This window comes from Lepidochelys olivacea (genome assembly GCF_965140295.1).
Source record: "Lepidochelys olivacea isolate rLepOli2 genome assembly, chromosome: 23".
Lineage (NCBI taxonomy): Eukaryota > Metazoa > Chordata > Testudines > Cheloniidae > Lepidochelys > Lepidochelys olivacea.
In genome coordinates, this window is record NC_140433.1 from 10,444,885 (window position 1) to 10,469,946 (window position 25,062).

General features: G+C 52.7%; 1 protein-coding gene across 2 annotated transcripts in view; it reads right to left on the minus strand.

Moving 5' to 3' along the window:
* Positions 1-6,228: 6,228 nt before the first annotated feature.
* The window catches only part of TRIM28 (tripartite motif containing 28), a 53,553-nt gene continuing 34,719 nt past the window's right edge, over positions 6,229-25,062 (minus strand). The window contains exons 5-18 of one of the 2 annotated variants that reach the window (XM_084612897.1): positions 24,943-25,059; positions 24,235-24,349; positions 23,556-23,702; positions 21,569-21,683; positions 20,289-20,680; positions 20,006-20,152; positions 11,133-11,169; positions 10,624-10,657; positions 10,215-10,428; positions 9,736-10,037; positions 9,413-9,530; positions 9,038-9,112; positions 8,580-8,714; positions 6,229-7,452 (exon numbers count right to left, since the gene is read on the minus strand). In XM_084612897.1, coding sequence (XP_084469023.1) covers positions 7,231-7,452; positions 8,580-8,714; positions 9,038-9,112; positions 9,413-9,530; positions 9,736-10,037; positions 10,215-10,428; positions 10,624-10,657; positions 11,133-11,169; positions 20,006-20,152; positions 20,289-20,680; positions 21,569-21,683; positions 23,556-23,702; positions 24,235-24,349; positions 24,943-25,059 — 2,170 coding nt within the window. In that variant the 3' untranslated portion in view covers positions 6,229-7,230. The remainder of the gene's footprint in view (positions 7,453-8,579; positions 8,715-9,037; positions 9,113-9,412; positions 9,531-9,735; positions 10,038-10,214; positions 10,429-10,623; positions 10,658-11,132; positions 11,170-20,005; positions 20,153-20,288; positions 20,681-21,568; positions 21,684-23,555; positions 23,703-24,234; positions 24,350-24,942; positions 25,060-25,062) is intronic. The other variant, XM_084612898.1, reaches the window with a different exon arrangement.

The window sequence follows — 25,062 nt, forward strand, 5'->3', positions numbered from 1 at the left end:
AGGGGCTGGTTGCCCTTGCCTCTCCCTGTGGTTGACCAACTCCACCACTAGGGAGCGGTGCTGCAGTGGGGACCTCAAGTGAAGGGGACAGCATCTATGCCAGTACGACGGGCTACAGTAGCCTCTAGGAAACTAAAACCTCCAGCGCCGACTGTCCCGGTGTCGACGGGACATGTTCCTCGCGTGAGGTCTATGGTCCCTTGAGGCAGAGTGATGCTTGGAACCCCTGCCAGTTGGTACTCAGCCAGACAGCCTGGTGGGGGTTGACAGTGACAGGCGCGAACTGTACACGGGATGGTTGCTGAGCAGGGAATGGCATCGGGAACCTTCCCTAGACCGTGACCGGTACTGTCCAGATGGTGACTGCGGGGATCCAAGCGGCGGCTTACCTCTGGACCGGGGAGTCAACGGTGGCGGTGCCTCTGGTACCAGCAGAGACATAAAGTCCCAGGCCGCCTGCAGGGCCTCCAGCATGGAGGGCATCCGGCTGGCCGGGGAGGCAGCCTCGGCGTGGGCCAGGCTACTCCGCTCAACTTGAGTCAGAGGCTGGGAGGGTGATGGGGACCTAGAACTGCCCAACGCGGGCCTAGTCTCTCCCCTAGTCTTGCTCTGGTGTCTTGGCGGAGACTACCTCTTCTTAGAGTGTCCCGTGGACAGGGAGCAGTGCCAGCTGGTGGAGGGCACCAGAGGGTCGCCGTGCACTGATGCTGCAGTGCTCGGTGCCAACTCAGAGCGGCGCAATGGTGCCGGGGTCAAGGCCAACTCCATCAAAATGACTCGGAGCTGAATGTCCCTTTTGGTCCGAGGCTTGAAGGATCTGCAAATCTTGCAGCGATCGCTGAGATGGGTCTCTCCCAGACAGCAAAAACAGTCTGCGGGCGGATTACTCACTGGCATCAGCTGCTTGCAAGTGTCACACGACTTAAAGCTTGGGGCACGGGGCCTGCCCCAACCTGGGTGCACTGACTAACTCTACGCTAACTAAAAACTACTTCAACTCCAGGTGCTACTAGCTATGAACTAACAAAGCCCACGAGGGAAGTTACAGCAAAGCTGGAGCAGAGCAGTTCCGCTGCACCTTCACTAACAGCAAGAAGGAACTGAGGGTGGGGGGAGCACAGCCCCTCCTTATACCGTGCCACGGCGGTGCCACTCCCAGGGGGGCGCTCCCCCCTATGGGTACTGCTAGGGGAAAAACTTCCTGCAGTGGTGCACGTGGCAAGCACACACACCTATTGTGGAATAAGCAATCACAGAATCATAGAATATCAGGGTTGGAAGGGACCTCAGGAGGTCATCTAGTCCAACCCCCTGCTCAAAAGCAGGACCAATCCCCAACTAAATCATCCCAGCCAGGGCTTTGTCAAGCCTGACCTTAAAAACTTCTAAGGAAGGAGATTCTACCACCTCCCTAGGTAACGCATTCCAGTGTTTCACCACCCTCCTAGTGAAAAAGTTTTTCCTAATATCCAAACTAAACCTCCCCCACTGCAACTTGAGACCATTACTCCTCGTTCTGTCATCAGCTACCACTGAGAATAGTCTAGAACCATCCTCTCTGGAACCACCTCTCAGGTAGTTGAAAGCAGCTATCAAATCCCCCCTCATTCTTCTCTTCCGCAGACTAAACATCCCCAGCTCCCTCAGCCTCTCCTCATAAGTCATGTGTTCCAGACCCCTAATCATTTTTGTTGCCCTTCGCTGGACTCTCTCCAATTTATCCACATCCTTCTTGTAGTGTGGGGTCCAAAACTGGACACAGTACTCCAGATGAGGCCTCACCAATGATCACTTGAAGATCTTAGGGGAGCTGATATGGGGGCTGCCAGCCCACCCTGGTTCCAAGTCCCGGCCAGCTCGCTCCAACAGGCTGCTCTTACTGCAAGCAGTGGACAAAGCAGGCGGCTGCCAAACAAGTTATAAGGGAGCATGGTGCAACTTTAAATGAGCCTGTTCCCTATTTGATCAGCAACGTAACAACGAAACATTAACCGAATGATGTTTTAAGTGAGGAGTTACCGTATCAGGTCCATTATGGTAGTTCTAGGCCCCCTCCTCTCACTCATGGCACTAGACCCCATTGTGCTAGGCTAGAGCAGAGACAGATGGTCAGCTCTTTGGGAGCAGGGACTAAGCGCAAGGAGAAAGGACTCCCTGGTCCTTCCTGTTGAGCTAGACATCTCTGCCACCAGCACCCCACAGAGCCCTGGCAACCAGGGGGTGCAGCCAGCAGCATGGGGAGCCCATGCTCTACCCTGAGAAATCTAGTGTTTGGCTAATTACCCACTCATGGTTGTGACACTGCTTCCTGTATTTTTCATAGTAATATTATAATATGATTGTGTCAATCAATGTATTTTGTGCAAGATGAGTCATGTGAGGTATCATTGAAACGGTTATGAGTTGCTGGATTTGATTATCCTATTCATATGCATGTATCATTTTTGCATCTAAAGTTAGGAATATTAACTATACATCTGTCCCTGCAAGCATTTGCACTTGGGGAACGCCCACCACACAGAATGCAATCAGACTAACTGGGAACCATCAATGGACCATTTGGGAGAATAGGTCTTTGAAGATGCTAATCTCTCAGCTTCCTGTGGATGCTGCAAATAAACTTTTCAGTTATGGTTGCAGGGTCATGTGATCAAGTCCCGTGGTACTGGAATACCAGTGTTTTTCCACTGACTGGCATGGGAACTAAGTTTGAAAACAAAAGGTTCCTGCCCCATGCAAAACCTATTTAAGGCTGGGGAGTGACATAATCAGGATCATTCTTCACTGAATCCCCACCCAAGATGACTGGAAAAGTCAGAAACAAAGACTGGGGGGAGGAGAAGATAAAGAGCTGAGCCCAGGCTGGAAGGGCATCAGGTCTGTGAAAGAAATACCTGGAGTTTTAAGCTGCAAGCAAGAGCAGCTCGCTTCCAAGAATCTGCAATCTGCTTAAAACAGCATTTAGGATGAGAATTTGCTACATTTATCACTTTCTGTAGTACCTTGAGTTTAGTTTACATGTTTTATTTGCTCCGTAATCTACTTGGATTTGTTTACTATCCCTTTATTATAATGTACAATCTAGCTTTTGTAGCTGTTAAATTTTTTGTTTTCTCAAACCAGGTTGTAGAATTCATAACTGGGGCACAAAGCTGTGTATATCTTTCTCCACCTGAGGGAGGAGGAGGAAAATTTCACACACTTACGCTGTAGTTCTCTGTGCAGCACAAGACAATACAATTTTGGGTTTACACTCCATGGAAGGGGTGCACTTGAGTGCTGGGCAATTGCTTAGCTGAGCACTCCTACGTAGAGCTGATCTTAGCATCTGTCTGAAACTGCAACTGGGTGTGCCCCTACCTATGTGTGCGCTGGAAGGCTGGTGAGTCGGGGGAGCTCAGTGGTACCCCAGTTTTAATGGCAGCCCAGGGGGAACCCATCACAATGGTCTCTGGGGCTCAGAGAGCCACACTGGATAAAAGAGGGAGCCGGCCATGCAGCAGGATGCTTGTTCCAAGCGAAGGCCTGGATGAACATGTAACCACAGAAAAACTCCCTGGTGGGGGTTGGGGGACTGACCGCCCCAGACAGAGCCCTTGCTGATCTCTGGAAAGAGGTCCGGTTGTAGGTTCTTTGGTTTAAAATGTTTTGTGCAATGCTTTCACCTTAAGAATAAATATATTTGCTTAGGAAGAGCTGGGGGGTAGCTAACTGCTTTCTCCGCAGAGGCTATAAACAAAAGTGTAGGCACTGGGCTGTTAGGCCATCTGACTTGCTGGGGAATTCACACTGGAACCTGGTAACTGTGCAGCCTAGAAATACTCTGGCCAGGAGGGAGAGACCGCATGGTCTGGTGAAGAGCAGGGAGCCTGACAGGAGCAGCAGACCTGAACTGATACACACACCCTTGTAAGCTCTCTGGAGAAGGCTCCAGTTCTTTGCTATACAGACAGCACCTAGCCGTGGGGGACTGCAGTACAGCTGATTACAGCCCCAAAGCCCAATTTGAAGTTCTGACCCAAAGCATGAATATGGTGCTCTGCCTTTCCCATCATCAGCAGGGGGCATCCACTGAGCCCACTTGTGGCAGCTGTAGGAAATCACCATTAAACCTGCACAGATTGGAGCTAGACATTTACACTCTCCATTGTACCATCAGCCACCCTGACACCAGAGTATCATGCAGCTGCTAGGGGTAGATGCAGGCAAAGTAGAGACAGCTGCTATGAGGAGGAAGGTGGTGAAGGGGAAATTGGGGCCCATGGCAGGGTCATTCATGCCTCAAGACACAGAACTATGCCAGGGTGAGGGGAGCATGGCAGACGCTCCAGAGCTTTACTTAGACATTCACAGAGGGGAATCACTGAATTCAGGGGACCATGCTCTTAGGAGGAGCCAGTTTAAATCCTCTTCAAATCCTGTCTGCATTTGTCTTTTCTGCTACTTGTAACTCCTAAAACTAAAATCCCTGAGTTACCTATTTCTACACCAGCACGATCTTAATTTCATTCTTTCCCTCTACAGAATTACTTGTTTTGGGAAGGTCTGTCCAGCAGCAGCTTAGGGGTTTGAAACATTTAAACAGACTAGAGTCAGCATGCTTCCCCAGCACCATGGCCTGTTTACACAGCATAGCTTTGGCCATGGCTGGTGTGCACACCGACCCTGTTAAGGATTGAAATCCCTCCTATACACCCTGCATTATGGCAGAGCTGGCTGCAAAATTAAAAAATCCTCCCCTCTATTTCTGTCAATGTCTAAAATTCCCATGGAGAAAGTTTTAGTGTGGTAGCCATTAGTCTGTATCAGCAAAAACAACGGGGAGTCCTTGTGGCACCTTAGAGACTAACAAATTTATTTGGGCATAAGCTTTCGTGGGCTAGAATCCACTTCATCAGATGCGTGAGTGGAAAATACAAGAGCAGGTATGAAAATAGGAGAGTTGCCTTACCAAATTGAGGTCAGTCTAACTAGACAATTAACAGCAGGATACCAAGGGAGGAAAAACAACTTTTGAAGTGGTAATGAGAGTGGCCCATTACAGACCGTTAACAAGGAGAGTGTAACAGTAGGGAGAAATTAGTACTGGGGAAATTAGGTTTAGGTTTTGTAATGACCCAACCACTCCCAGTCTTTATTCAGGCCTAACATGATGGTGTCCAGTTTGCAAATTAATTCCAGTTCTGCAGTTTCATATTGGGGTCTGTTTTTGAAGTTTTTTTGTTGAAGAATTTCCTGATGTCAGATGTGTGTCTATTTATTCTTTTGTGTAGAGACTGTCCAGTTTAGCCAACGTACATGGCAGAGGGGCATTGCATACCTGCTCCTGTATTTTCCACTCCATGTATCTGATGAAGTGGGTTCTAACCCACAAAAGCTTATGCCCGAATAAATTTGTTAGTCTCTAGGGTGCCACAAGGATTTTTTTTTTTAAGCAAATTGTTTCAGCAGAAGATTGGACTCTGGGACACTCACCCCCAGACCCAGATGGGAGTTGTAGATCAGTTGGCTACTACACTTCTGTTCCGAGGTGACTGACGTTCTGGACACTTCACAACCACAGCGGTTTCAACAGAATATTGTGGACCAGTTTCAGCTGCTGCACAACTTGGGGGGGGGGGGGGGGAGTGTTTCAGAAGAGTGGGTTTAAAAATGGTATTTGGGTGCCTCAACTCCAGCCCCAGAGCACCCAACAATTACTAGTTCTTTGCAGCCAATCTGAGCACTTGACCAAGGTCCTCACTGCACAGCGGGGGAAACTGAGGTGGGGGCTACACTCAGCAGGTAAAGAGCAGGCCCCACCATTCTATCCACTAGATCAACTGCCCCACTCCCCCAGCTATGGTTGGGAGCTAGGGCCACAGTTGGGGCCAGGAGTAGAGCTGCAGCCATGGGTGGGACTGGGAGTAGAGCCACTGTTGGGGGCCCAAGGCCAGGGACAGGACAAGAAGTGGGGCCACAGCCAGGGGCTGGGGCAGAGGAGGGCTGGATGGGGCTCCCTCCTCCCCACCCCATGTGGGCTGGTCCAGGCTCCTCCATGCTCCCCTAGGGGGCACACACCAACAGTTGGGGGCCACTGCACTAGGTCACACTGGGCACAGCCGCAATACAAGTGTTCTGTTTGCGGCACAGCCCTGGGGGGAAGGACAGGGGATGGTACATTGTCAGCAGGGAACATGTACAAGCCATGGGCTGGCCCCGGGAAGGACGAGGCATCAGACAGAGCAGTACATAAAACAAGATTTATTCCGTTCTCAGAGAAACAAGTTTCCATCGCACAGGTCGCAAACAGTTATCGGGGACATGAAAGAAGCCATCTAAAATATACAAGCAAAGCCCAGCCTGGGATCCAGTTGGATGCTGGAGAGAGACAAAGAACCAGGCCAGAAAGAGGCTGCCCTGCGGGACAAGTAGAGGAGTCGGAATGGCCCCGCCTCGGGCATCAGTTACAAAACCACTGAACCGCAGCTTCCCCTGGCATGGGTGAGGGGAGGGAGCACACCGGCATTGCAAGCAGGGGGAGGGGAGAGAAGGGACACAGCTAGAGCGCCGACAGTGGCTTGGAATAGCTTTGAAGAGAAAGGCTTGTGCAGGGGATGTTGAGATGAACATGGAGCACGGGGGCAAATCCAGGGAGCTTCCCAGCAGGACAAACTGTTGGGAACCAATGTCGCCAGCCTTTTCCTCACTGAGCCACCTGCCCCCACAGAGCCCCCCTACAATTGCCCCAAGATCCCATGCGCATGGCAGCAGAGAGGAGCACCTCTGCCAAGGACCCCACAATCAGGGCAGGCGAGCCCAGGCGCTGGGCTAGGTCCCCAGCGCGGGCAGGAATGAGGGCCCAATGCCTAGCGCTCCACTAAACCCACCCACGACACCCTGGCCTGACCCTGCCTGCAGACAGCTCCCCCCACCCACCCTGGACTGAAAAAGGAAAGGTGTGGGAGCCTCTGCACACGCCGCCCACCTGCAGTCAAGGCAGAGGACAGCGCCAGAACAGGAGGTGGGTGTGTGACCCTCAATGCAAACCGTGTGTGAAGACTTCATGGCAAAGAGGAACGGGCATGGGGAGCAGAGGGCTCCCCATCAACAAAACAATTTCAACTGGAGTGCGGGGGCAGGACATCCCGCTGCCGCCATGCGACCAGGGGCAATGGGCGAGTCCCAGGCGCTTTTGGTCATTGCCTGTGGGACGCCGGGCGGCTGCTCTGGTCAACGCAGGCCAGCCCCTCACTCCTCCTCCCCAGCGCCTGCCGAGGCAGCGGGGGCCTCGCCCAGGGAGCCAGCAGGGGAGCTGCGGTGGGTGAAGCTGCTGCCGCTCTCGCTCCGCTGCTCATCCAGCGGGATGGGCTCCACCAGCGCAGAGGAGAACTTCCGGTCACCGAAGGAGGCGCTCCACTTGGCCTCAAAGAAGCGCTGCAGCCCGATGATGGACTGGACATCCTCCTTGTCCTGGTGGAGGGGAGCACAGAGAGGCTGGGGGTCAAGAACCACAGCTGGAGACACCCACCATCACCTCCAGATCTGGGATATGGCCCCATTATCCAAAATGGCCTGTGGCCAGTCTCCCCCAGAACCAGGACACTCCTCTACTGTGACCCAGGAACCGGCTAGTGCTAACTAGCCGAGAGCAGAGTTTGACAGGATCCCCTGGGGCACAGGCACAACAATTCACCCGTGGGTGGGGTCTCTACCAAGAGGCAGTAGCCCCAGCAGCCTGCTGGCGCCCGGTCACAGTGAGATGTATGTATGGGGTTGTGTCTATGGTGGAAACTGTGCACTCAAGGTTTGGGGGTGAAGGTAGGTCACCAGAAGGGGGTGAACATGCTCCCCTCAGGTAGGAGTGGAGAGATGCTGCTTCTCTCCCGCCCACCAGCTGGCCGCGTGCTTCGCTGCTGAGGCCCAGCTACCATCTGGGCTGAAAGCCAATCGAGACGGGGAAAGTTACAGGAAGAAATAAAACAGCAGGAAGGGAGGCCGTTTCGGCGTAAAGGTGAAGGATTGTGGTGCACCCTCACTCCCCACTTGCAGGGGGCGTGAACAGAAGATCACAGCCAAGCCAGGCTGTAATACACTCGAAGAACTTTGGAGGAGAGACTTGCTCTTATAAGAATGGACAGGAACTAGCTGAGTCCAGGCTCTACTAGGAAACACTGTTCTCAACATTTTCACCTGCTCTCATTTGAAGCCCTTCTCTCTCCATGATCCTGGCAGCCTTGTGGTGTGCGACAAACCGGAGGTTGATCTGCAGCTGGCTGGGGGCGCCAGTGGCAGATCTGAGAACCATGGGTATTCAGGGGGACACTGGCCTGAAGAGAGCTTGCAGGGCCCACATAGGCAGAGAGAGGAGAGCTGGGGTGGCCTGTGAAGTTGGGGAACTGAGCCACACTCAGGTACACACTAAGCACAGGTGGTAGCGAGGTGCCCAGCTCTGGCCACCCCCAGGGTGCGCCTCATACCCACCCTGCCCGATGCATTACGATCAGGGCATACCCATGCCTGCCCCCGGCCCAGCCTGAGAAGGGACATGCCTCTCCCCCCACTGCCAACGGGAAGGAGGGTCCCAGGTCACTCTTCACCTCTGTCAGCTTGTTGAACTGCTTGATCATCCGCCAGACATCCTGGGCAAACTCCTCAGAGGAGCTGTAGGGTGGGGAGAGCTTCTCCTGCAGCTTGGCTCGGATCAGGGTCAAGTCGATGGTGTCCTGACCCTCCTGGGGGAAAACGGCAGGGGTCAGGCCTGGCCCCACCAGCCAGAGGCCCCTGCCTTCCCTGAGCCCCACCCTGTCTCCCATGGACCCTCTCCCCGCCAGCCTCCATGCCAGAAACCTTCTCCCCAGAATAGGGTCCCAGCACTCAAGTACTAGTGAGACTGCCTCATGCCTGGGGCTCTCCACAACCCATGCATCAAGGGAAGCTCCCCACCTTCAGCACCTCCCACATGCCTCATGAAGTGAGCATACCCTGAATACAGCATCAAGTGCCCCTCCAACCCCCAGTGAATCGAGCACAGCCCCCCACCCCCACCCTGACTCACCGTGGCGGTCGAAAGCCGGTGGAGAGGCCGACATGGCTCATGGCACAGCAGCTCCAGCAGGACACGCTCACACTTCTGCCAGGTCAAGGGGGACACAGCAGAGTTAGGAGCAGAGACCCCATGACCTCCCCTCCCACTCAGGGGCAGGCTAGATGTCCCCCAGCACCCTAACCCTGGCTGTGGCTCCATGGAATCACACAAGAGCAAGGCCTGGCCCAGCCATGTGACCCCACAGACAGCACAGGGCTGGCCAGCTCAGAGCAGAGGATGAGCGCTCTACCCATATGCCCACACCCTGCACGGTGCTCTGAGGCAGGGAGAGAGACTCTCCCCAAACAAATCCCTGTCACTTGAACCCCAGCCCAACACACGAACCCTCTGCTCCAAGGGGGAGAGTTTACTGGGGCCCTCATCTTCCGAGCTGGAGAAGTTGGTGCTGTCCTCCTCACCAGGCGCCGGCAGTTCCTGGCACAGCAGGCACTTCCACTCCTGACTAGGGAACAAATGAGAGGAGTGAGCATTGCCCTCCACACTCCCAGCCAGACAGCAGGTGACTCCAATTCCGAGAGGACATCTGCTCTCTCGGTACATCAATAGTAGAGCTGGGGACAGAACCCCGGAGTCCTGGCTCCCAGCCCCTCCCTTCCCCAACCACTGGACCTCATTCCCCTTCCAGGGCTGGGGAAGTGGACAGGTACCTGGGGATCTCCTGCAGCGCTGGGAGGTGGCAGTCCAAATGGTAGCACTGCTCACACTGGTTACACATCACAACAGAGCCCGCCTTCCGACACACTCTGCAGTGGGCAGCATTGGCCGACTCCAGGGCCCCCTCCTGGCTCTGGCCTGGCGTCACATCCAGACTGGAGCCAATGCTGCCACTGGGGGAGATGAGGCGGGACACGGAGCCCTCGGCGGCCAGGACATCCTGGGGCAGGACAATGGGCTTGGTGTCTCTGGGCTCCTCTGCTGGATAGTCGATCGCTGCCTCCATCTGCTCCTCCTGGGGGGACAGCAGGGTTTAGCGTTAGCTCCCAGCAGCCTGGCCACAGTGGGACAGGGACACCCTCAGGGCTGGTGTCCACATGGCCAGGAGCGCAGCACCACTCACCAGGACATTACCCCACCCTGGCCCCCAGAGCAGGCCGACCGGGTACCCCAAAGCAGCAAAGGTACCTACCTTGACTATGGTTCCGGGCAGGGTGGTGCTGGGGGGCTGGGCAGCAGCCTGCTGGGCCCCACGCTCAATGACGATCAGGTTGTAGTCCTCGTTACTGTTGCCGGGGAAGACCTTGAAGACAGGTGGCTGGCTGTCGGCCGTCAGGTCCAGGTCCAGCCGCTCCAGGCTCACCCGCGGCACCTTGCGCATGACGTTGCCGTCCGAAGGCCTGGGCCTGCAATGCAGCACAGTGGGCTCAAGGTATGACCACTGCCCCACACCTGGGTGAAGGGGGTCACAGCAACAGGGGATCCACAGGAGGAAGGACAGACAGCATGCAGCAGGCTGACAAATACAGTCCCACTCCCCCAACCATGACAAGGACCCCACTCCTTCCCCAGACACCAGGGCAAGGACTCAGCTGACTTACCTCTTCATTCCCGATACGTGGGCCTCAGTGCTGTCTGTTGAGGAGAGAAAAGCCAGACATGAGTCAGGCAGCCTCTCCCCCCAGCCTGGTGCCCCCCCATCTCCCTGGGGGGATGCCCATATCCAGCCATGCTGCCAAGGGAAATCCCAAAGGATCCAGAAGAGGCAGCCTGTTTCTAGCCCTGGCATGGGTGGAAGGCAGCCTTCCAGCAGCATGCCACCTGCCTGAGTCTGCAGACAATGATGGCTGGTGGGTTTCTCCAATGCTCAGCCCTGATGAGCGTCACTTTAACCGCATCCCTGTGGAGGGTGTGGGCCACTGGAAGGGCAACAGGACTGGCAGCTGCCCGTGGGGGAGCTACTCCCACATGGTGCCATGCCACACCCTCCGACGAGCCCCCAGCACTTTGCTCTAGGGCCAGCCAGGAGATCCAAGGGCAAGGTGATACTCTGCTCCCCCCGTCTCCCCCCCAAGCACTCCCTGGCCCTGGGCTTCCCAGAGCCTCTTACCCAGGTCTCCAATGCCTTCCTCCTGGGTGTCCATGGGCTGCAAAGGAATGAAAAGGGGGACACGTCAAGGGGAACTCAACCAGACCGCCCCCCCACCCTGGGAGACCTCCCAATCCCCCCCATTCCCAGCTGCCGGCCCACCTCTACCCAAGAGGTGCTTAATGCCAACTGACAAGGGGGTGCAGAGGGGTGGTGTGAGTCTGGTGCATGCATCTGAGGTCTCAAATGAAAACTGGTGTCAGCACTGGTGCTCAATATCTCAGTGAACAAATGCACAAGTACTATGAATGCCTGCTGAAAATATATTCCTGAAGTCTGCACAGAGATATCAGTCTGCAGAAAAAAGTGACAAATAGGTTGTCTCAGTCAAGTAGCATATCTAGCTGTTTAAATGTAAATTAAGTATTGTGTATTTCACAACAGTCTGGACTGGATGCAAGTGAAGGCTTGTGAGAATTCCAAAGAGAAACTAAACAGGAAGCAAGCAGCTGCCAGGGTTTCCCCTGTCTACAGGCGTACATCAAAAATTTGTGATCTCTGGGAGGCAGAGAAGACACTTCCCCAAGAGGCGGGTAGCTACAACAGCAGATGCCCTCCCATAGCACCCTGTCGATATGGAGGGGTTAGTTTGGTATAACTACATTACTCAGTTGTGTGTATTTTTCACACCCCAGTAACGTAGTTATACGGATACAGATCTGTAGTGTAGACCTGGCCTACATGCCATGATGGTAAGCAAAGGGCTGGCCCTGAGAGCTGCATCCTACAAGCTGGTGGATGGTACTAGCAGGCCTGGTGATTTGATGAGTGTTCAGTGGATAAAGGGCTGAACATGCCCAGTGTCTGGGAGTTGGTGTGAGCCCATCGCTATCTGGACAGCGGTAGGTTGCCAAAGGCTAGTGGTTACAGGGGTACGTGATCTATAGCAAGCACAGACAAAACTCTCACTCTTGACAAGTAGTGCCAAGGGGCCACACAACCCTGGGTACTGGCATATACCCATCCTCAGCACCCCACAGGGAATGGACAAGTGACAGGAATCTCCTGGGTCTGGTATCTATACACTATCTTGCCAGGGTCAAGTCAGGTTAATACTGGGAGCCTGTCTCCCCTGCTCAACTTGTCGTATGCAGTGCTGCTATAGCAGTGTTGGCGTCCCAGGATATCAGAAACTCAAGCTGGGTGAGCTCGTATCTTTGATTGGACAAACTTGTTAGAGAGACAGACCAGCTTACAAGCAGCGTTGTTTATTGGACAAGAGATTACCACTCATCTTGTCTCATTTTAAATGAGATAGGTATATGCACATGTGAAGAGTTGTCTATAGACTGAAATTACTCCCTGTGGGAAATTCTGCACATCTGAGGACGCACAGAATTAATGTGTCTCGCATAATTTTGTGATTTTCCCACCTAAAATTTTTTCCCTAAGTGCTGCAGTTCCACCTTTTGCCCATCAGAGGCCGATGTGGCGCCAGACCAGCCAGTGCATTCATGCCAGCTGTACTAGCACTACAGTGGCCTCTGGTGAGCAAAAGGCAGAACTGCAGCCCTGAGGCAAAAAATTTTATGCAGGAAAATACAAAATCCTATGCCCAGCACCGCAGAGTTCCCCAGCAGTAAAAGTTCATCCCAGCACCCTGCCCATGAAGCCAGTTTAGGACAGAGTGGGGAACACAGGACTGCTTGGGGGTGTCAGACTGGGGTTCAGAATGGCTAGTGGGGGGGACAGACGGGAGCATGGTCTCAGGAGTTAGTGGGGAGACAGCGTTGAGCCTGGGGACGAGGGCTGCAGAGACCCATGGGGAAGAGGGGTATGGGGACAGGGGCAGACATGCCTGACAATGGGAGAGGCTTGGGTCAACCAGGGACTGCCTGGGAGGGGTCTCCCAACACCCTAACAATCCCCCTTCTTCCCACAAGAAAAACCTCCCACCCACCCCCAACAACTTCCAGATTCACTCCTAGGCTCCTTCCCTCTCTCTCAGCTCCTGTTATCCCTGCCCCCCCAAGCCCTTACACTGCTTCTGACAGGTGCAGGAAGAGGTTACTTACCTTGTGCAGTAACTGAGGTTCAAGATGGCTGTCCCTGTGGGTGCTCCACTTTAGGTGTTTGTGCGCCCCTGGACTTCTAGTCTGAGATTTGTAGCAGCAGTGTCCCGGTAGGCCGTGTACATGCAGCCGCCATCTCACACCGCTCAGAACAGCTACCCAGCACGCACAACCATCCGCCCTCCAGTTCCTTCTCTACCCGAGAGGACTGAAGAGAAACTCAAACGCACAGGGGAGGAGAAAGGTAGTGGAGCACCCACAGGAACAACAATCTTGAAGAACTTCAGTTACTGCACAAGGCGAGTAACCTTTTCTTCTTCGAGGAGTGTCCCCGTGAGACTTCCACTTTAGGTGACATAGAGCGGTGCCCCTCTTTGGAGGGGAGAGGCTTCAGAGTTACTGAATGTTGAAGGGAGTATCAGCAGCTGAATGTTGCTCTAAAGCGTAACGTTTGGTAAATGTTCTGGGACTGATGCCCAGGTAGCTGCTTTACAAATGTCAATGACAGGTATGTCTTTGAGAAAAGCTATTGTTGTGGATATAGCTCTGGTAGAGAGAGTGCGTAAAGTCCGGAAGGAGGTTCCGGATAGTGTTTTTGATAGGATAATCTGATAGTGTCAGAAATCCAAGAGTTGCTGTCTGGAAATGGTTTGGCCTTGGGAACGTTCTGTTGTGGATATAAATTGGGATGATTTTCTGAATGTCTGTTCTTCCTATATAAAACGCAAGCGCTCTACGAACATCCAGCATGTGAAGGAACACTTCCCTGTTGTCAGCGTGCGGCTTTGGGAAGAATACAGATAAGTAGATGGGTTGGTTGAGACGAAACAAGGTGGCAACCTTGGATATAAATTATATATGTGGACCTAAGATTACCTTGTCTGTGAGGAATATGGTATGGGTGGGTTTACCATTAGGGCACCCAGCTCTCCCACCCTCCTTGCCAACGTGATTGCCACTAGTAAGACGACCTTCATGGATAAGTGTAACAGTGAACAATTAGCTAGTGGCTCGAAGGGTTTGCCCATGAGAGTATGGAAAACACAGTTGAGGTCCCACATGGAGGGATGGGAGAAATCTTAGTGTGGGCTAAGTATTCTGTATGCCTTTGAGAAAGCGTTTAGTTAGAGGGTGGGCAAAGACAGTGAGTTCATCTATTTTAAGAAAAGGAGTACTTGTGGCACCTTAGAGACTAACCAATTTATTTGAGCATGAGCTTTCGTGAGCTACAGCTCACTTCACGAAAGCTCATGCTCAAATAAATTGGTTAGTCTCTAAGGTGCCACAAGTACTCCTTTTCTTTTTGCAAATACAGACTAACATGGCTGTTACTCTGAAACCTGTCTATATTAAGAGTGGTAATGGCAAATAAGCACACTCTGAGGCCTTGTCTACACTTACTGGAGGATTGATGCTGTGGCAATCGATGCACTGGTGGTCGATTTAACGGGTCTAGTGAAGACCCAGTAAATTGACCGGCAATCACTCTCCAGTATTCCACCGGATCAAGAAGAGTAAGGGGAGTCGACAGGAGAGCGTCTCCCGTCGATGTTGCGTAGTGTGGACCCCTCAGTAAGTAGATCTAAGCTACGTCGATTTAAGTTATGCTATTCACGTAACTCAAAATTGCGTAGTTTAGATAGACTTTTCTTTTTAGTTGAGACAAGGCCTGAGTGAGCTAATAGAAAGCATCAGCATGTATTCGATATTGTGGGTAGTAGTGCTGATTGTGGGGAAACTTGTTTTTCCATATCGTGCAGGGACATACGTTTCCACTTGTGCCCGTATGTTTTCCGTGTAGAGAGTCATCAGCTGTTCAGTAAGATATCCTGTATTTCCTTGGTTTGTCATCCATGAATTAGCCACAACTTGAGATGGAGAATCTGAATATTGGGGTGGCAGAGGCATCCCATGTCCTGTGTCAGCAGGTGAGGCACAAGGGGGAAGGGTCAATGACAGTCTTGTGGCCATCTGATTCCGGTATGGGAATCATGTTTGTGGCACCAGTTGGTGCAGTTAGGACTAGTCTGGATTTGTCCTTTATCTTGAGAAGTATGTGGCTCAATAGCAGAGTTGCGGGGGAAGGCATACATCAAGGGGGCTTCCCATTTCATGATGAAGGCATCCCCCAGGGAACTGTGTCCAAGTCCTGCCCGGGAGCAGTATTGTGGCCACTTGGCATTGTAATATGTTGTAAGGTGGTCTATTGAGGGGAAAACCCCATAGGAGGAATACAGTTTTCAGGATTCCTGGGGCCAGTTCCCATTTGTGTATTCGCGAGAAGAGTCTGCTTAGGTTGCCTGCTGTGACATTCTGGCTTCTCGGTAAGTAGGCTGCAATGAGATCTATGTTGTTGGAGATGCACCATTCCCAAAGGTGAAATGCTTCTGCGCCGAGCGGGTAAGACTGGGCCCTGCCTTGGCGATTTATGTAGAACACAGTGGCCAAGTTGTCCATGAGGATCTGGACAGTCTTGTTGTGCATCAGTGGCAGCAAGCATTTCAAGACACCTTGAGTTCCAATAAATGTATGTGGACGGTGGATTCCGCAAGGGATCACCGGCCTTGGATAGTATTCTTGGACAAGAGTGCTCCCCCATCCCACAAGGGAGGCATCCATGGTGATCATTACCAATGGGGTGTGTCATTGGAACAGAACATCTATACAAATGTTTGTTTTGTCCACCACGTGAGTGAGTCTTTTACCTCACTGGGCATTGTCAGTCTGTGTATGGAGTGCTTGTGGGGGAGTTTAGACAGTAAGAAGCCAGGTTTGTAGACCTCATACGAAGCCTGGCATGCTTCATAACAAACGTGGTGGCCCGGCACGTGCCCTAGGAGTTGTAGGCACGTTCTGGAGGATGTTTGTGGGCTGTTTTTTACCATTGTCATGAGGTTCGTTAGGGCAACAAAGCATTGTTGAGGGAGTCGGGCTGATGTCGTGGTGCAGTCTAGGTGAGTGCCTATAAAGTCCAACTGTTGGGTTCGAATTCGGGTAGATTTCTGAATGTTTATTTGTAATCCTAAATTTACAAACAGGGTTGTTGTGATGTGAAGGACATTGACTGCAGCTTGGTACGTGGAAGCTTTTAGGAGGCAGTCTCAGTAGGGAAATATCACACCATCTGCAAAGACACGCTGCAATGACAGCGAGGACCTTGGAGAATACCCATGGGCCTGTGGATAATCTGAATGGGAGCATTCTGTACTGGTAGTGGAGGTTCTCAAGCGTGAACTGGAGGAAAATTCTTTGCACCAGATGAATAGCGAGGTGAAAATAGGCATCTTGTAGGTCAAGGGCCGACAGCCAATCTGCTTTCTCCAATGCTGGAATTATGGTTGCTAGGGTTATCATCTTGAAGCACTGTGTTCTGACAAATTGTTTAGCTTGCACAAATCCAAGATGGGCCTCCATCCACCGGTTTTCTTCTGGGTGAGAAAGTGTGAATATAACCTGCTCCCCCGGTGCTTGGCAAGTACAGGTTCTACAGCACCTAGCTGCAGGAGGTAGTTTACTTCCTGCTTTAACAGGTGCTCGTGAGATGGGTCCCTGAAGGGGGTGGGTAGGTGGGATAGAGGTAAAAGGGATAGAATAGCCCTTGCATTTAATTTCCAGAACCCAATTGTCTGATGTAATGGTTGCCCAGAAGGGTAGAAGGGTGTTGGGTGGTCCCCAAATGGGCAGGAGATTATGAGGGACTTTGGCAGTGGAGTATGTGGGGCTCTCATGCAGTTGACCAATACGTCAAGATGCTTGTCTGGATGTGGATGGTTGAGACATCGCTGACTGCTCTGGGGCTTGTCAGCATCTCGTCTGAGGTTTGTGGTGCTGGTCATAATGTCTCTGAGGTTGGGCATACGGGGCAGTGCAGAAGCATTGGGTATAACATCTGCCCTGTTTCTTTTTGTTCACAGGGGCATATATTCCTAGGGTTTTCCATGTGGCACAGGAAACCTTGAGAGTGTAAGGATGCATCTGTGCCTTCTGTGAAGAGTTTTTGACCTCTGAAAGGTTAAGTCCTCTACTGCCACCTGAACTTCCTTGGGGAAGCCTGAAAGGTGGAGCCAGGACACCCTCTGCATGACTATGGAGGTGGCGATGGAGCGGGCCACCATGTCAGCGGAGTCCAGGGAAGCCTGTAAGGCCATTCTGGCAATGAGGGAGACTTCTGTTAGGTTAGCTTTATACTGTTCTTTATCTGTTGGAAGATGTTCAATAAAAATTGTCATTTGTGCAAAAATGTTTTGTGTACATGGCCAGCAATGCAGAATGGTTTGGCCCTGTGAAACTGGAGGGTAGCCGAGGAACAGGCCTTTCTGCCAAAGAGGTCTAGACACTTCCAATCTTTATCATAAGGAGTGGTCCTAGCCAGATGTTGCTCTCCCCTTTGATTAACTGCCTCTATCACCAATCAATTAGGGGTGGAGGAAGCAGGAGTGAACAAAAACTTGGCTCCCTTAGCTGGGACATAGTACTTCTCGTCTGATCTTTTACAAGAAGGTGGAGCTGTAGCTGGTGTCTGCCAGACCATTTTTGCCAAGGTCCATGATGGCAGCATTGATAGGTAGTGCAATCTTGGCAGTAGGAGCGGTACGGAGAATATCTGCCAGCTTATGCTGTACCTGCCAAGGAAATGTTGAGGGAGTCAGCCACTCATTTAAATAATTCCTGGAAGGATTTAATGTCATCGCCTGATGTGGGAGGAAGCAGCAGTTCTGATGCGTCAAGAGACGAAGAGGAGATGTGGGTGGGTAGGATGGTGCCACACTGTGGTGGCTCTTCAATTGCTTCTGCTTCCTCCTCAAGAGCTGGGGGTGGGGTTAACGCCAGTACCAAAGAGAGGTGCTCCTGGGGTGGACGTGATGTGAAGAGGTCTGCCTGACTAACAAACGTCTCCAGCACGGGAAAGCTTGGTGTTGACGGAGGAAGCAGGCTTTGATTAGAAATCATTGTGATTGCAGCCAGTGCCGTAGACCTGCTGAAATGTATTGGTGCAACAGGTGGTGCCATCGTGCTGCTCTGTGGCTCTTGGTGCTGCTGGTACCAGGGCAGATTTGGGAGGTCGGAGATGGCCTTTTCTGAGGCGATTCTCGCTGAGGCGATGAGTGAAACCACTTTTTTGTGGCTTTCTGCGGGACTGGGTCCTTAGCAGCTGTTTTGAAAGAGGATCCCATGTCTGATGTCACCACAGGTGAGTGCTGGCAGGGAGGGGTCCTGTGTTCAGGATCAGAAGCAGGTCGAAGGGATTTCTCCAGCATCGTAAGTTTTAATTGGAGATCCCTAGCTTTTCTAGTTCTCACTGTCAGCTCTTTGCAGTGGTGGCACTTCTGTACAATGTGTCTCTCTCCCAGACAACGGACACACTGCGAGTGACCATCTGAGGCAGGTAATGACAATCGACAGGTCAGACAGCATTTAAAACCGGGAGAACCAGCCAGGTCAGAGAAGCTGTTCACAAAGAAGGAACAGTCCTCTACAAATTTCTGACTAGAAGCACAGGGGTGCACAAACACCTAAAGTGGAGCACCCACAGGGACACTGGCTCAAAGTTCTGTATTGTAATTTAAATGAATTACACATAAAATTCTGTATTAATATGCCTGGTAAGGAATCTTTTTGTCAAAAAAGATTTCCTGAATGTTTGTCTGTATTACAGACATACTTGCTCAGGTATTTTGAAATAAATTACCAAAATAATTGTAACTGGTATGATTATACTGTGTTATTTTGACAAATAAAATATGCAGAATTTTGCAGACTTTTCAAAGATTGTGTGCATAATCTTAAATTTTTTGGTGCACATTTTCCCCACAAGTAAAATTATGGTCTTAAGGTCGAAGTTAATAAGCTGAAAATGTCTCTCTCCATCTGCCTACACATAAGTTAACTGTTCCACACTTCACAATGAATGCTTATTTACCATCTGAGCAAAATGTTAGAGTGACTGCAAACCTGGGGAGAGATTTTAGACAGGAAAATACAAGCAGCTGGGGTTACCCTGTTTGCAAGGGAGGACAATGGATTTTTGTACCAAAAGACTCACTTTGCATTCTTCACCTAGGAAGTACGCAAGCCCACTGCCAGCTTCTGGGAAAACAAAGATCACAGCACCAAGCTGTTAAATACTGGGAGAAGAACTTGGGTGAGAGACCCTCCTGTCTAATAAACTTCATCTTGTTAGTTAAGTTTAGGCCCCAGAATGTGTTGTGACTTAACTTCATATGTAACCCTTCATTTCCCACAGTTCTCTAGCATTTGAATCACTTGTGTTAAATGAACTGGTACTTGCTTTCTCTAAAGCACAAATTTAGTTGCTGTGTGTTAAGCAGAGCTGCCTTCGAAGGTGGAACCAATAAGTTGTGGTGTACTGTGCCTTTGGGAATAGAGGATCCAGGAATTCTGTGAGTGTTCAATGGACTGGGGGCAGAACACCAAAGGGGAACCCTCTGGGTATGTCTGTCTACACAGACAGGAAAAACCCATAGCTGGCCAGGGCCAGCAGACTTGGGCTCTCAGGGCTGTTTCTTGCAGTGTAGACATGCAGGCTTGGACTGGAGCCTGAGCTTTGGGACCCTCCCAATCCACAAGGTTCTAGAACCTAGGCTCCAGCCCAAACCTGAAAGTCTACACAGCAATGAAACAGCCCTGCAGCCCAAGCTGGCTGGCATGGGCCAGTTACGGGGTTTATGTCTAGACACCCTCCAAGTACCTTGGGGGGTTGGAATGTGCTTAGCACAAGCCTGCAGTGACAAAGCCAGCGTAGGCACCAAGCCCTGGCACACCCCTTGCCATGCTGGTCTGGCTTCTCCTGGCCCTGCTCACCTGCACAGTGGAGGATGCTGGGGCACTACCCTCACTGATGAAGCAGTCTGCCTGGCTGTTGGGAGAGACCATCGGCTGCAGCAGGGCTCCTGGGGCCAGCTGTCCCTTGCTGACGACAGTGGACTGCACCGAGACTTGTTGCACGCCCTAAAGGGAGAGGGAGAAGTGCCTGTTACCCCCATGGGAAGGGCGGAGCCTGGTGCATGGGCCACCCCACTGCCGCTACCATCGGAGAGAGGCTCCCCCACCATCTGCCAGGTAGCCGCCGGAGCATGGCACCCACCTGAGTCCCATTGACCTGAGGCAGGAGTACCAGCTGGCCCATGACTTGCTGCTGGCCGTTCATCTGTAGGAGACCACGGGGCTGCACCAACTGGAGCTGCATGGGCTGTACGTAGGTGCTGCCGGCACCACTCTTAACCACGGGGGCCGTGAGGATCCGGGTGGGCTGCACTGACGGCTGCAGAGGCGGAGGCTGGCTCTGGGAGACAGCAGCCTCGGGCCGGTTCGGGACCATGGGAGGGACATTCGTAAGAGGAGCCAGTACCTGGGGAGTGCCGGAGACCTGTTTCACCCCTCCTCCTGCCGCCGCCGGGCCGGTGGCATTGGCACGCTGGATCTGCGCGTTGGGGGCTGCGGCCTGCAGGGTGCCGCTCCGCTCTGAGACAATTGTTCCTGGAGAGAGGATGGGCATGTTAGGGTGCATTTAAACAGAAGCACCTGATAAGGGAACAGGGAACCCAGGCCTGAGTTAGGTCCATCCCTGGGTTTCCACGGCCCTTTGCATACCCAGTCCCAGCCCCCAGCCACACACGTCTAAGCTACAACAAGCAGGGTGTGTCCCATGACAGCTCCTGGAAATACAAAGATGGCACAAGGAGCCACTGAGGCAGGCTGGCCATTTGGGATCTGCTCCCATGGCACAGTGGGGTGCCCTGTGCACTGGCTTAATGCCCACATCCCACTACAGCACTCCCCACCCTTGGCTGGTCCTCCTTGGGGTAGTGGGGGGGACGGGACGCAGATTTCAGGTAGATCCCAATGCTCAGAAAACAGCTGCAGGACTGGACCCTGCAGTCTGGCTACAAGGAGCCTGACTCCCCTCCACACAGGATCCACTCAGCTGTGCCCAACAAGGCAGGAGTCATTTGGTTGGCAAAGCGAGGGCAGTACCTGGGTGTTGGCTGAACCCGGATGTCAGGCTACCCAGGTGCAGTGACACCTCCCTGACATCTGCAGTCAGCCAGCCACTTTTCCCTGGCTGACATTATGGGACAGGAAGGCTCATGTCACTAGGCTTGTGACCTGTGTACAGAGTGGTCCCCTACTGTCCTGCCACAAGCCACTCACTGGTCAAGACCCAGCCCCTGGGGAGGAGGGACAGCCAGAACACTGGGCTCCCAGCACAGACAGCATGTGACTCTTATGCCCTGTGCAGCGCCGGGGAGGAATACAGAGGCCAACATTGTCTGGGATCTCTGCAATCCCCTTCCCTCCATGACACATACCCGCATCTTCTCAAAGCCAGTGACTCTCCCAGACACCCCCAGCCCCACAGCTCACCGAAGGTCTCCGCACTCTTGGTCCAGGCGTTAAGATCCCACTGGAACTTCATGTCCCCCTGGGGCTCCACGGGGTCTACGATCATCTTGAGGGCACGATGCAGCTGGAAGTAGATCTTTTGGGGGGGGGGGGGGGGGAGGAGGAGAGGAACAGACAGTCACACCCAGGGTAACGATGCTGCTGAAACCCAGGAACCCGGATCCACTCATCCTGTCCTCTCCTCCCATGTAACCCTAGTGTGGCCAGGAAACCCGGACACCTCAAAGCAATTGGACTCTGGATCTCCATGCAGTAGAACCCACCCTCGCAAGCTTCTGGGGGGTGGGAGTGGTGGCACAATGCTGGTCCCAGGCTCCCACTCATAGTCACAGGTTGGTGCACCAATGAGACAATGCTATGGAAACAGGGAAGCTTCAATGGTGTTTGTTTTGTGAATAGTGTGTGTATGTTTACAAACTGGCTAGTGATTGTGTTCTGGGTGAATGGGTCAGATAGGAAAGTTTCCTCCTGTAGGAGTCAAAAAAGAGTAATTAATGCCACTCCCACCCCTGCCAACACTGCAAGTAACAGCTCTGCTTGGTCTGACCTGGCTCAGAACTGCATCAACTATCAGCTCTGTGCTGGGGAGAGGATGGGTTACTCACTTAATCCAAGCACTGACAGAAGACTGACAGGCTAGGGTGCATTTAAACAGAAGCACCCAAAACAGCCACCCCTGCAGCTGGGAGCTCCAGGGCCACTGCCCCAGCAGCTGAAACAGAAAATGTCAGGTTTCTGTAAGTCCCAGTTTCCATGCCTTCCATGACCTCTGTGACACAACCTTAGCCTTAGTCATGAGCTTCAGAGGGCTCTTAAACAATGTAAATCCCCCTCCTGCAGTTATGCAAATACCCAGTCTTCTGAACAAAAGAGGGGCCAGATCAAGGGTCCATCTAGCCCAGTATCCTGCCTTCGGCCGGCCAGCGATCAATGCCAGGTGCTTCAGAATGAACAGAACAGGCAATTAATGAGTGATCATCTACTATCATCCAGTCCCAGTTTCCGGCAATTGGAGACTAGGGGCATGCAGTGCATGGGGTTGTGTCCCTGACCATCTTGGCTGATAGTCATTGATGGACCTATTCTACATGAACTTGTAATCATAGGGCTGGAAGGGGCAAGAGGTCATCTAGTCCAGTCCCCTGCACTCATGGCAGGATTAAATATTATCTAGCCTAGACCACCCCTGACATGGGTTTATCTAACCTGCTCTTAAAAATCCCCAATGATGGAGATTCCACAACCTCCCTAGGCAATTTATTCCAGTGCTTAATCACCCGACAACTTATCTAGCTATGCCCTGAGAAAAGTACAAGTCTACTGATTGTCTGCTCAGAGAATCTCAGCAGAAGTGGTTATGAACTTGTAGCCCCAGAAAAACCCCTTTGCTGGGGTTCGAGGGACTAATCACCAGCAAGAACCCTTCCCAGATGATCTCTACTAAGCTTAATCAGCACACCTGCAGGTTTTTGTATTACTTTCACATGTTTTCTATAATGCCTTCACCTTAGAAATAACTGCTTCCTCAGAGCTGAGTGCTAACTAAACAGGGACAACCACACTGAGGATAAAAGTGCAGGTGCTGGCCTGTTCAGGGCATTTGACTTGCCAGGGGGATTATACAGTGTAGGCTGGCTGTGCAGCCTAGCAATATCCCGGGCAGGAGGAGAGACATGGGTCTTCACCCAAAAGAGTAGAGCCTGGAGTGAGTGTCCCTGCTGGACCACGGAGGAGGAATGCAGGCGCAGTGACCCTGCGCTGTGACATGTTGCCCGACACCTGCAAGAGCCTCATCCCTTTCAGAAAGCCAAGTGGAGAGAAGATCTCCACCAGAACCGAGCCTGGAAAGCACCCTGCAGCAAGTATAGCTGAGCCAGAGATCAGGGTCTGTGACCTGGCACTAGATGGGCCCCCTTGTGCTGCACCCCCTACCCATCTAGTCACTCACCAGTTTCTTGGAAAGCAGCAGGGCAGTGTTGTTGTCACTCTCCAGGGCCCAGGAGGCGAAACGCAGGATGTGCTCCTGATGGCGCTGCAACTTGGTCATGGCCCAGTGCTGGCGCTCCAGCTTCTCCTGCTGCCCCTCGGTCACTTTCTGCAACACAGCCAGGTGCCGGCACCCCATCACCAACTGCACAGAGACCTGCCCTTCCCCCCGCCCCGCCACATGCTGCCACATGCCCCGGGCTGCAGTGCAGACTGTGTGGACAAGTAGGAACTGCCTAATATTTTAACGAATGATATGCACGGCTGTGAACTGAGTAGGGATTGGTGCCAATGCAGGACAGATTCCTGCTTGGAAACTTCTCAGCTGGATGCGCATGGCACAGCTCATGGGATGGGCCAGAGGGCAAGAGTCAGACACCTTGTGGGCTGGCACAAGGGAAGCATTCCTCCAAAGGACTGTTTAAGAGCGGAGATGGAGCCACAATAGGGGAAGCCAAGGGGGACAGCTCCCTTACTCCCTAGGAGTAGGGAGACAGCAGGTTTCAGTGCTAAGATCCACATGTGCTCAGAGGAACTCCTTGCACACCTGTTTTCAAGGCTCCTGCCAGGGCAGCAGGAGGGCGAGTCAGTGGTTTGCTCCACAGGTGGGTTGGGAGGGCCCCCCCACAATATGCACTCACCTGTGCGTCATTGACCAGCACCTTGCCCCGCTTGTTGAGCTCCTTCATGATTTGCAGGATGGCCATCTTCACGTCCACCTGCACCCGCTTCTGCACATCTGTCACCTGCCGGATCCTGCGTAGCCAGCCAGAGCCACATGCTGAGTATACTAAACACCCACACCCACTGCCCTCCCCAGGGCTTTCTGCATCTCAGCCAGCCAAGGCGCGAGGCTGGGAGAGGTTCTGCAATAGCACAACTCCCCTGTCCCATCCCTTGGGCTGGTTAGACACAGATGTGATCCCGTGCAACTGTTGCTAAGGCAGGAGTGCTTCTGACATGGGCCTTGGCCCAAGCCCAAACTTCTGCCAACCCCAGCTGCTTCCTCCTCAGCTAACAGCAGCCCTGGAGGCCTCTGTCTTGACCGTGCCTGCCAGTTTGGACCCCCTCTTTGGCTCATGGGGAATGCAGAAAGCCAACAGGAGTCTGTTTGGCGACGCAGGCATGGACACTGGTGGCAAAGATACTCTGGTCTTAGGCACATGCGTACCCACAGTGGAACACATAGGGACCAGCACTCAAAGAAAAGATCTCAATGCCGTCCTGCTCCCCCATCAAAAGAAAGGGCTTCCCTGTGCATCTTTGGGGGTGAGGGAAATCCCTCCTTGGGGCTCAGCAGCATGGACAGGGACCCCCCCATGGTTGGGATGCTCAGCAGGGCTACATACGAGGTGCGCACTTCCTTGGTGGATTTCTGCAGGTTGGCGTGCTTGTCCCCCAGGCGCTTCACCAGCGCAGCCAGCATCTTGCGCTGATTCCTGACAGCATCCTCCAAGAACTGGTATCTG